Source organism: Cebidichthys violaceus, unplaced genomic scaffold (assembly GCF_023349555.1).
Source record: "Cebidichthys violaceus isolate CVI_PGR_0920_01 unplaced genomic scaffold, fCebVio1.0.p SCAF_16, whole genome shotgun sequence".
Classification (NCBI taxonomy): Eukaryota; Metazoa; Chordata; class Actinopteri; order Perciformes; family Stichaeidae; genus Cebidichthys; species Cebidichthys violaceus.
Window position 1 is genome coordinate 901,462 of NW_027176329.1, and position 11,039 is coordinate 912,500.

At 49.0% G+C, this 11,039-nt stretch overlaps 1 protein-coding gene across 1 annotated transcript in view; it reads left to right on the forward strand.

Annotated features, from left to right (window-relative positions):
* Positions 1 to 3,478: 3,478 nt before the first annotated feature.
* The window catches only part of adamts18 (ADAM metallopeptidase with thrombospondin type 1 motif, 18), a 52,634-nt gene continuing 45,073 nt past the window's right edge, over positions 3,479 to 11,039 (forward strand). Inside the window, exons 1-3 of the mRNA XM_068710698.1 lie at positions 3,479 to 3,603; positions 3,884 to 3,956; positions 4,502 to 4,815. Coding sequence (XP_068566799.1) covers positions 3,502 to 3,603; positions 3,884 to 3,956; positions 4,502 to 4,815 — 489 coding nt within the window. The 5' untranslated portion in view covers positions 3,479 to 3,501. The remainder of the gene's footprint in view (positions 3,604 to 3,883; positions 3,957 to 4,501; positions 4,816 to 11,039) is intronic.

Consider the following 11,039-nt stretch of genomic DNA (forward strand, 5'->3'; position numbering starts at 1 on the left):
GTAATGGTTGGTACATTCTTTCTTACACTGCCTTCATCTGCTGATGCGCTCCAACGGTCACACCCCTGCTTAGCATTAGCAGCATCTTCAAGTGACTTCTGCCTTTCTCCTGTTGTTCATGCTCAACAGTGGACTAAAGAGAACCTGACGTTGTTTCACAGCTTTCACTCGTTTTTCAGGACGGTTTGAAGGTTGTAGAAGTGTAGCGTCTAGAATCAAACCTTCACGTTTATTATGGATGAGATAGCGAGACCGCGGTGACAGAGCGGGGAAGAGCACCAGCAAGTAGACGCTTTACCCGTCGCCGAATAAGCAATGAATAATTCAATTTGAACTTGCACAAACGCTGCTGCCAAAAATGTTCCTCTCATGTCTATTGCATGCTTTGGCATGCCGCGAGGAATGCAACGTTCTCGTCAGACGCTTACAGCAACGGCCTGCTCTATGAGTTTGGTGGCGTCCCTCGCTCCAGCACACCACGGCAGACAAGACGGCGCTCTCGACAACAGCCTGATGAAACACCTGGAGCATCCTGCTGCAGAAGCTGCAGGGACCTGAGACTTCTCGGGAACTTAAGTGGACTCAGAGGTCGGTGGACCGTTCCAGTTTGTCGTTCAGTTGGACGCCCAGGTACTTGCTGGACTCCCACTGATGGACCAGAGAAGATGGGGCCTTGCTCCTCCCTGAAATCCACCACCATCTCCTTTGTTTTGACCATTGAGTTGTCCTTAAAGTTGACATGTAGATGGGGTTTCTCTGTCCCCACCAGTGTCTGATCCTCTGCAAGTTTGTGTTCGACACCTCAAAGAGGCGTGAACATCTCATCTGCGTCTAGTGGGGATTGCATTAGAACAAAATCCTGATCAGGATCAACAAATGTATAGTATTTACCCTTGAAACTATTACATTGATCACAGCAAAGTGTCATTGCACCTGTCCTAATACTGTAGGACTACGACCATGAATGGTGATGTGGTCAGCACGCTCTGAACACACGTTGAAGTAGCGCAGACATTAATGAGCCCCATGAGAATATCGGCTGTGCGTCTGTCGGTGCATTCCAGCAAACCTGTCCAGGTGTTTGCCAGTTCACAACACACAGGCTTCAACAGTACGAGCCAGTGAAGTGTGTGTGTGTGTGTGTGTGTGTGTGTGTGTGTGTGTGACCTTCACTCACTTAATTATGAGACTCACTTAAACCGTGCGCTTCCATTTGTTTATTGACCGAGCGAAGTTCATGCATAGACAACATGATGTGTCCGATTTTACACTTTGTGATGTGTAGTCAACTAAAAAACACGTGCAGCACACATTTACTACAAGCTCTCACAGTACAACTATCTTTAAATCCTTGTTTTTATCAAGCTATGGTCTGTATTGGTTTCCCATGTATTTGTATTATCTATATGTGTCTGCATGTTTTCTTCACATGCATTGTGATATTGCACGTGAACATGTAATGCTAGAATGGGAACGCGTTGAGCCTGAGGACATCTGCATCCTCTCTTGTTTGTGCAGCTTACATGCCAGCGGTTAAAAGTGCAGAAGTAGCAGTTCTGCACTACGAAGAGGACAGAACTGTGTTGCTGTGTGTGGGACTTACTGGAGACTGAGGCAGAGCTGTAGGACAGTGAAGACAAAACGTTGCTGTGGCACATGTGGACCGTGACCGGAGGTGTGGGTGTGACCTGCCCCGATGAGGACTTTCCACTTGAAGTGGAAACACGGTGGTCTCAAGCCAGGACTCGCTGAAAACATTTGGACCTGTCTCCGGCTTTGAAGTGATTCTTCTGTCTGTCAGTTGTGACCAGCGATTAACCGGACCGGCACCTGAACTGCTATGCGGCTGTTTTCTTCTTCTTCTTCTTGTATTTGCTGCAGGTGTGGCTCAGAGGTAGAGCAGGTCGTCCTCACTGGTTTGATCCATCCCTGGCTCCTCCGCTCGACACGTCAAAGAACCCATATTGCTGCACTAGAATGTGCATTAGAAGGTGGGACCTTGCACTTGGTGGGTGTGAGTGGGGGAATGTTGACATGGAATGTGCAGTCATCAATCCCAGATTTGCCTTTAAGGAGCAAATGTAAGCGTTGTAAGTTTAGAGTCAGGAGCTCTGGGCCAAAACACAGCATTCCCTTGTTAGAGCGCCACCATCTGGCTGATGGTCTGTACACTGTTGTTGCCTGTAAAGTGGGGGAGATAGGAGATCCCACTTCAACTGAGGGGTGACAGGGAGATGTGGCCCACTGTTTGTTTTAAAGAGTTACAATACAGCAGCAACAACAACAAGAAACGCCTCATCTCAATCTCTAAGTCAGCAGGAACCACATCTGTCAGATACATGCAGTCTTCAGGAAGTGCTGCCCTGAGCCTTCCACTCACCACTTATTCTATTCATACTAGTTTATTGCACTTATTGTATTAATTCTAGTTTATTGCACTTATTGTATTAATTCTAGTTTATTGCACTTATTGTATTAGTTTGTTTGTGTACTCTCTGCTTCATGCTCTTAGATGCTTGTTTAAAGGCGATGTACTCATGACTTCTGGTGACTAGTAGTTCTCTTGAATACCCATGATGAATACACTTATTGTAAGTCGCTTTGGATGACAGCGTCTGCTAAATGACTGTGATGTAATGTAATATAATGTAATGTAATGTAATGAGTACAATGTGTCCTTCTGAAGGTGGAAGTATCAAGTAGCAGGAAAAATAAATACTTAAGTAAAGTGAAAGTACTCAATTCTACAGTACTTCAACTGGCTCACTGTGCATCACTGCTAGTTTTACAGACATGACACGTTGATAGTGTAGTATTGTCTGTATTGTGCACGTCTTTATCCGTGCACTTTTTTTTCAACAATAAAAACCCTGAACTGGTCACGTGCCTGGCGTGTATTTCGTCCACTTCATTCTGCCGCTGCAAAGGAAAAGCCCGACCTCCCATTTTAAAAGCCCTATTACTGCTCACCAAGCTTTCAAAGGCGAGATTTACGAGCGGTACCTGAAGGCAGCAACAGCCCCGCCGCTGCCAAGAGGAGAATCTCTTCTTCTTCTTCTTCTTCTTCTCTTTTTATCTGCGCGTGGTAAATGATGCCGCGCGCTGATTGGCTGCCGGCTTGCTGACTTGCGCTCCATCCTGCAGGCCGACCGACTCTTCACAGAGCCGGGACTGAGCGCTCAGTCCGCGCGCTCCTCCCGGTGATCCCCGACACCGCGACCCACCGCTCCTCCTCACACACACACACACACACACACACACACACACACACACACACACTCACACACTCACACACACTCATGAGTGCGCGCGGCGTCCGTGCCCACCACCGGCTGCTGCAACCTGCCGACTTCACCTGAACGAGTAAAGCGCAGGGGGGGGGTGGGGGGGCAGAGCCACTAAACAATGCGTGCATATTGCATTATGCGATACCGCAGGTTATTACTACTTTTGCGCTCTTTTAGGAGGTAACGGCGGAGGTGGAAGCGTGCATGCATCACCATGGATTGCCTTTTTCTTCTGATCTGGACTCTACCCATCCCGCTGGTCGGCTGCAGCTCAGTGAAGCTCCTGTCCACCCTGTTGTCCTGGAACATTATCAAGGCATGTGGCGAACGCATCCACTCTTACACTCCAGCACAATGGGACCACAACAAACACACACTTGTCTCTCTCCTTCTGGTTTCTTATCAGCAGCGCTGCAGCGCTCTCTGACCGTGAGTGCAAAAGTTAGACGAGTGATTGTCATCCCGAATTAAACCCGAGCGCAACTCGTGTTTCAACAGAGGACTCATCTTTTTTGGGCTCGCACTTCTCTCAGCGCGTGTAACCTGTCGCTACCTGTCCGTTAATAGCGCTTCTTTTTTTTCTTTTTTTTTTGCAGACGCTGCACGTTTACTGCTCACACACCGTGACGGCCGAGTATTCCTCCAGCGACAGACACGGATTAAATCACGGTGAGTGCTCGTCTCTTGACATCTACGGAGGGTTCTTCCAGCTGGCGCGCGTCCACGTTTGTAGAGAGAACGTGAGTAGGGAGAGCTGTGGCACCGATGGGCTCAGTGATTGGACCGGTGGTTCCCAAAGATGCTTCTTCAATGAAGCAATTAGGAATGTTAGAATGCCAGTGTTGGTTGAGGGTGCTCGTTAGGTGAAACATGTTAGGAACCCCCCTTTGGTCTTCATGCTGTGAGGCTGCTTTATGATCAACAGTAATCATGCAGCAGACACATCTCTCAGGTGTGAAACAGCGTCTCCACGTCACTGGAATGAAACCCACAATGCACAGCGACGAGTGTTGACTTTTAGACTCTTCGTTCGGTGTCACTGTCTCCCTCCACTGAGCGATGGATACATGTTATTCTGGGTTAGGGTTAGAAAGAACCAGCTGAAGCAAGATGTTATGAACGTGTGAACGTCAGAGAGCACAAAGCAGCAGAACCGCCTGAGCGCTAGACGTCGTCTCTCTTGTGACCCTCCCCTCCGTCCCTCTCGTCTCCAGACTACGTGTTCGTGACCCCCGTGGAGGTGGACTCTGAGGGGGGGTACCTGAGCCACGATGTGACCAGGCGAAGCCACCGCAGCAGGAGGTCCCTCCCTTCCTCTCTGCACTACCGGCTCTCGGCCTTCGGGCGGGACATGCACCTGGACCTGCGTCCGTCCTCCGTGGTGGGCCCGGGGTTCACCGTGCAGACGGTGGGCTCGGACGGCGTCCCCGCGGCGGTGGATGACGCAGGGTTCCACGGCTGCCTGTATCAGGGATTCATCCGGAACCTGTCGGCCTCCTCGGCAGCCATTTCGACCTGCTCTGGACTGGTGAGTGTCTGCCGGCGTTGTGTTACTTTATTACATGTTATCCTTAAAGTGGATACGGTGGTTTCTATGTGGTTCATCGCCCCTTGGGTTGATGAAGAAACATTACCAAACTATTTCAAATGATCTCAAACATGTTTTTCTTTTGCTGAAAAGTTCTTTTGGAAATAAAAGTCTCTCATCCAACATATTTTGGGCTCCACCCTTACATCAAGCTCTGCTCCTTTGTGCCCTAAACGTCCCGTAATGACCGATGGTTTCGCTGCAGACCTCGGTTAAATGGGTGAACTGTAACATGACAGCACTGCCCACGAGGCTAAGCATCAGTGTGAGGCTCCTCTTTGAGCGACGGGAGGTTGGGAGGAGTGGGGGAAAAAAAGAGAAAGGAGGGATGAAAAGAGGAGAGAAATGTTCTCTGACGGTACTGCTTCTTGTAGTGGCAGCACACTGACCAGAGGACAGTCTGAGGAAGAGGACACTGACCACCAGGGATTCCCACAGGAGCTAATTCTACAGTTTGTTGCGGACAGTGCCTCTATGGAAAACACATTGATCAAGGTTGGCTTTGGAGGTGACGTGGTGAACAGTCTAGCTGGCCCACAAGTCCAGCTGTTCACAGCAGCACTAATGCATGATGGTCTAGAAGTGTAGAACCGGTTGTGTCCTCATCACGGTTTCCATGTTCATGTATCTATGCTGAGGTTTGGTCACTGCTATTTCCAGTTCTTCTCCGTCACCACACCCTCTGGTGTTCTGTGTAGATGAGTATTATGAGTATTGCTGACATCAGGACGGGTTTAGCTCAGCTGGTTTCTGAGGGGGCGACTCCTCTGGTGGTATAGAAGTCTAGTCTAAAATGACTCTACTTCTCTCTAGTGTCCAGCAGGGGGCGACTCCTCTGGTGGTATAGAAGTCTAGTCTAAAATGACTCTACTTCTCTCTAGTGTCCAGCAGGGGGCGACTCCTCTGGTGGTATAGAAGTCTAGTCTAAAATGACTCTACTTCTCTCTAGTGTCCAGCAGGGGGCGACTCCTCTGGTTGTATAGAAGTCTAGTCTAAAATGACTCTACTTCTCTCTTGATTTATTCCCTCAGTAAACATTGTAAACATGAGTTTATGGTCTCAATCTCTAGTTTACAGTCTTCTTCAATACAGCATGATGTTCATTTAGTACATTATGGAACATTTAGAGTCAAACACACCATAAAGAGGGGATGCTTTAGGGGCGGGGCTACACACTGATTGACAGGTCTCTACCTGGTCTGGCAGTGTTTTCGTCTTGGAACTTTTCTCCTTTTTAATCATATAGTAAAGTTAATTGTGACATCTTGGTGCCTTAACATGTCTGGTACAGCGTTTGGTTGGACTTAGCTCCAGCCTCTCGTCGCTCTTCGGGTTCCAGAAACGAAGAAGGCGACGGCCAAATACTCGAGGCTTTGATCCTGTCCACAAACCGATGGGAGACGTCTTCATGACTTGACTTTATTTCTCAGCAAAACCGAATCACAGAATATTAATGATGCTACATTTGGACCATAAGGACTCTATAATTACAAGAGTCTTTGCTTTCATTGATGAGGGGCCTGGACCCTCTGGCCCACCAGCACACACACACACACACACACACACACACACACACACACACACACACACACACACACACACACACACACACACACACACTCACACACATTCCTTTACACATCCCACACCAGCCTGGACCAGATGGACACACTACACCTCCATTCATCGTCCAGGCTTTGCCTCCTCTTGCCTCTCTGCCCTGCTCGTTTGTCCTCCGGTTGCCCTGCCTCTACATCTCCTCTCGTTGCAGCAATTAAAGCCGGGCTGAAGTTTGAGCACTGCTAATCTTCACTTTGTCCCTTTCATTAGGCTAGCTCCCACTCGCATCAAAACACCGGCGACCCGTCCTCTTAGAAGCGCTGCGAGGACACAATGCGATCGGGTCGTGATTGCATCTGAAAAGAACACTTTGATCTATTTTTTTCCTCCTCACGAGCTTCTGCCTACTTTTGAAAATGTTGTTTTCGTCTTCTTCCTCTCCCCCGAGGCCATCATCGTCGGTTGGATGTTCACTCCGGTTAAATGGACTCATGTTGTTGTTCCGCTGGCAGATGAGCAACATTGTTAGGAAAATGAAAGATGACAGATTTTCTGGGCCTTGCCCTCGTCTCTCTGTGTCTCTCTGTGTTTACGCTGTTGGACTGCTGTGAGGCTTAGAACAACGACGGCGGTTGACCCTCGCTTTTCATCTACAAGAGTACAAATGAGGAAAGAGCCGCTCAAGCCTGCCCCGATGCAGCGGTGGGCTCGAGAAAGAGATTAAGCTGGGATTAAAAACAATGGTTTAAGGGGAAGAAGTGAACAAAAAAGAAGAAGAAGAGGAAGAGGAAGACTGGCTATGACTGGGCTGGGCTGGCAGCGCAGCGCTACAGATACAAAGTGTTGAGCAAGAATAATGTGGAAGCTCCCAGGGAGTCCGGATGGTCTCTTTACAGAGACTTGGAGAGATGGACTGGTTCTATCAAAGGGCTGTGGAGGAGAAATGCTGGTGAGAGCTTCCTCTCACTTCACGTCATTGTCTCCCTTCAACAGAGCAGAGGAGAGAGGAGAGAGGAGAGAAGGAAAGTGTCTGAAATAGGTTCTTTGTGGACTTGACCCTGCTCGTTAAATGCAGCAGAGGGGCTTCAGCACCGGCTTCTGGACCAAGCCTTTTTCTTTCTTTTTTTTTGAACATGGCCCAGGCCAAGCAGATGGGAGGGATTCAGCTGTTAAAATGAAGAGCAGGGCGAGATGGTATTAAGAGCAGGGCTGACCGGATGACTGGCAAAGACGGCTTTTCTACTGTAAATCCTCGTTAATTGAACATGGTGTTATTTGCTGCTTTTTAATTACTCGCTTGTGTTTTTGAAGGCGTCTGCTTCTACAGCATGGACGAGATGTTTCACATGTGATGCGCTCTGATGGGGGGGGGGTTCCTCTCTCTTTCTTCTTCTGAGGGTCACTCTGCTCGTTGACCCCAATCCTCTCTGCTCATGGATATGGGGGGGGGGGGTGAGTGTGGGCGGCGTCAACCTGGACTCTCACAGGTTCTTTGTACGGAGTGAAGGTTCAGAGCTGCTTCGCCACTCGTGTGAATGCAGAGACGAGAGGTGATTTACTGCCCCCCCCCCCCCTCTGTCCTCCAAGCCCCTTCCCAGGATAGGATTCTTCTCCCTGGGGTGACGAGGGCAGGTCTGGGCCCTGTGAGAGAAATAGTCACACTATAGAGCCTCAGAACGTTGACACCTGTTTTGCAGCCTGCAAATGAACAACAAAGTGCAGCAGACAGACAAATATATGCAAACCATTGATCGAGGTGTCAATATCTTTTGGTTGATTTTAAGATCATTTGAACCACATAATATCAGAGAAGAGCGATAAGCAACCCATAACAAGTCCTGAGGGCTAAGAAGCAACTCCTCAGGTCTTTGAGGGGAATATCTGAAAGATGTCTTCTGAATTTGGGGTTTTCATTGTGTTGTCCGTTAGCTATGCAGCTACATCCAAGACGTTGTAACTGGATACACATAGAAGTGTTGTGCTGGGACAAGATGCAACATTTTCCCAAGTTGTCCCGTATGCCTGCTATAAATAACAGCGTAGGTCGTTACTCACGCGGTGACATGTCTTCATAACTGAGACATTTGAGCGTTGGACACACAACACGACAGGCTGGCTGTTCACGCTACGGTGACCTTTCCTGAGCCCCTTGAGGCCGGGTCAGAGACAGGCTAGGACTCTGGAAGCTGACCTCGGTCTGACTGACCAATAGGTGAGGTTGGTGGGATCAGCTTTCCTTGGGCTTGATGCCCCATGTGTCAATGCATGGTATCCAGTTGTGAATAAAAGAAACGTCTCATATATATTCATCTTCAGACTGTTTAGAGGTCATCACGCACACCGCATGCGGTCTGATGTGACTGATTGGTTCACATCGTGTGAAGTGTCCCGGTTCCCTTTCCTCTGTTTTAAAACATTTTCAAACTTTGGTTTTACTCTTCATATTCATACTTTACAAAGCAATTAGGAGCAGTGGGCTGCTGTGAAGCCCCCGAGGAGCAAAAAGACTTTAACAGGAGGAGCCGGGGACGGAGCAGAAAGACCCGCTCTCCCCCCTGAACCACAGCCACCCGTCGTATTTCATATTTCTGATGTCTGTGTTTCGGATAAGCTCGGGGAGACTTCATGACCCCCCCCCCCCCAGGTATCACAGTCTACAGCTTAAATGTGTGTGTGTGTGTGTGTGTGTGTGCTACACCCATGTGTGAGAGAAAAGAAACAGCAGAGGAGGTGTGAACACACACCTCCTCTGCCTCTTTTACGGCCCCTCATCTCTTCAGGCAGCTCAGATCAAACCCGTCTGGCGGTCGTGGTCGACGCGCTGCGGCGTGTTGTGGCAGCCGCCGGTGACCGTTGTGAGAGGGGAGCTGCACCTCAGACCTCTGTCTCTACCAGGCATGGGGCTCCCTGCGGTGGGAAGAATGCCTTTGCTCTTTTTACCGTGGCCTCCGGAGGCGCTTTGTGGTTGTAGAACCCATCGCCGAGTACGAGTGTATGACAGGTTTGAGTTCCATTACTTGTTTGGGAAAATGTGACATCCTCTTCTTGCGAAACGGTTTCTGGCATCAAAGCCTCTTCTGTTTTCTGGTTGTGTCGTAAAACTGAATATGTATTACAGGAACAATTGATGATTTAAAAGTCAGTTCCACTCCAAAACTGCTGCACAGCATTCTGAAATGACTTTCAAATATCTGAGAAAAAAAAGGGTCCTTAAACTACATCTGGAAAATAAAAGTATTTGGGCCAATAGTCATACATTCAAGCGCTCACTTGTTCTGTTTGAATGTTTAACATGTGTAGATGGTAATCCCATCAGACTGAGACAATATATGATTACTCATGCGTAGGGCTCGGAACCGAGGCAACATGTGATGTGTGCTCCAAATCCCCGAGGCCTTTAGCAGAGTTGAAATGACATGTGAATGACCGATTTGCAGCCAGCGCCCGGCCCATTTGTACCTGCCTGTTTTCTGTAAAAGGCCAACAAATTGGACCGTCTCCCCGCTACAATGTGCCTCTCTGGCTCGGCCATAATTCAGCGACTGGGCCGGGCCACAGAGGAGCTCAGAGCCTGGCGCTACACGAGCAGAGTGGCCCGGAGCCGTTCCCTGGTGGTCTGAATGCTGACAGTGATGTAGTGCCCACTGTTAGATGCCAGCAGGAGAGGGGGGTCAGGCTCTCAGCATGGGCGTGGGATGTTGTGTGTGTGTGTGTGTGTGTGTGTGTGTGCTTGTACGTCCTTTCTAGTCTGTGCAAGGTCTTACTCACACAAGACTAATGGCTGGTGTCGAGGTCTTCAAGTGGATGCTGCAACCTCCACCAACAGAGCCGATACATCACATCTGCCCTACTATTGTCACCGCTGCGTCGCACTCACTGGTGCTGAGGTGAAACAGTCCGGCTTACAGTAAAGTACCAAGTGCTGCCTGGTTGATAAGGAGGACCGCTGTGTTTCTTCGTCTTTGTTGGCTGGGATGTTCAGAATAAAAGACGAGTCCTCAACCAGGATCTGGTCCTGCTCTTTGAATGTTTCACACTGCTGGGAGAGGATCCTGGGTAAAATGACACAGCCGTGGTGGCTTCCTCGGGTCAGGGGGCGAATGAGACGCTTGTTGATCGTAAAGGTGGATATATGGCCCCTTCAGGACCAGGCTGGACAGAGCGGTGTCTACCTCTGTAGCTGCGTGGAGATGTCAGTCATTATACAACAGGTCAATAAAACTGACTACGGAGCAATAAATAGTTAGTGGTGTGTGATATCAGCTGTGAGAGATTCACATGAAAGCGTGGAGTGGATGTGAAAGAAGAGGTCGTCCATCATCTGTTGTTTATTACTTGATTTGACCCGATTTTCCGTGGCTTAGTTGGTTATTTGCTGGTAGTTATCGGCTGTTTGTACCAAAGCTGTGCAGCGTCAGAACTGGGAGCCGGGTAGGAAAATGCAAAATGAGTGACTGAATGAATTTATGCCTTTTGGATAAACCATTTTATCATCGCTGAGCATGAGGACCTACTGCAGAAACACTGTTTTCCTTTTTCCCGCTCGTGAATCTTTTTGCTTCCTCGCCGTGCGTCAGTGCACTCAGCTCCTCTGGGTGTTAGGG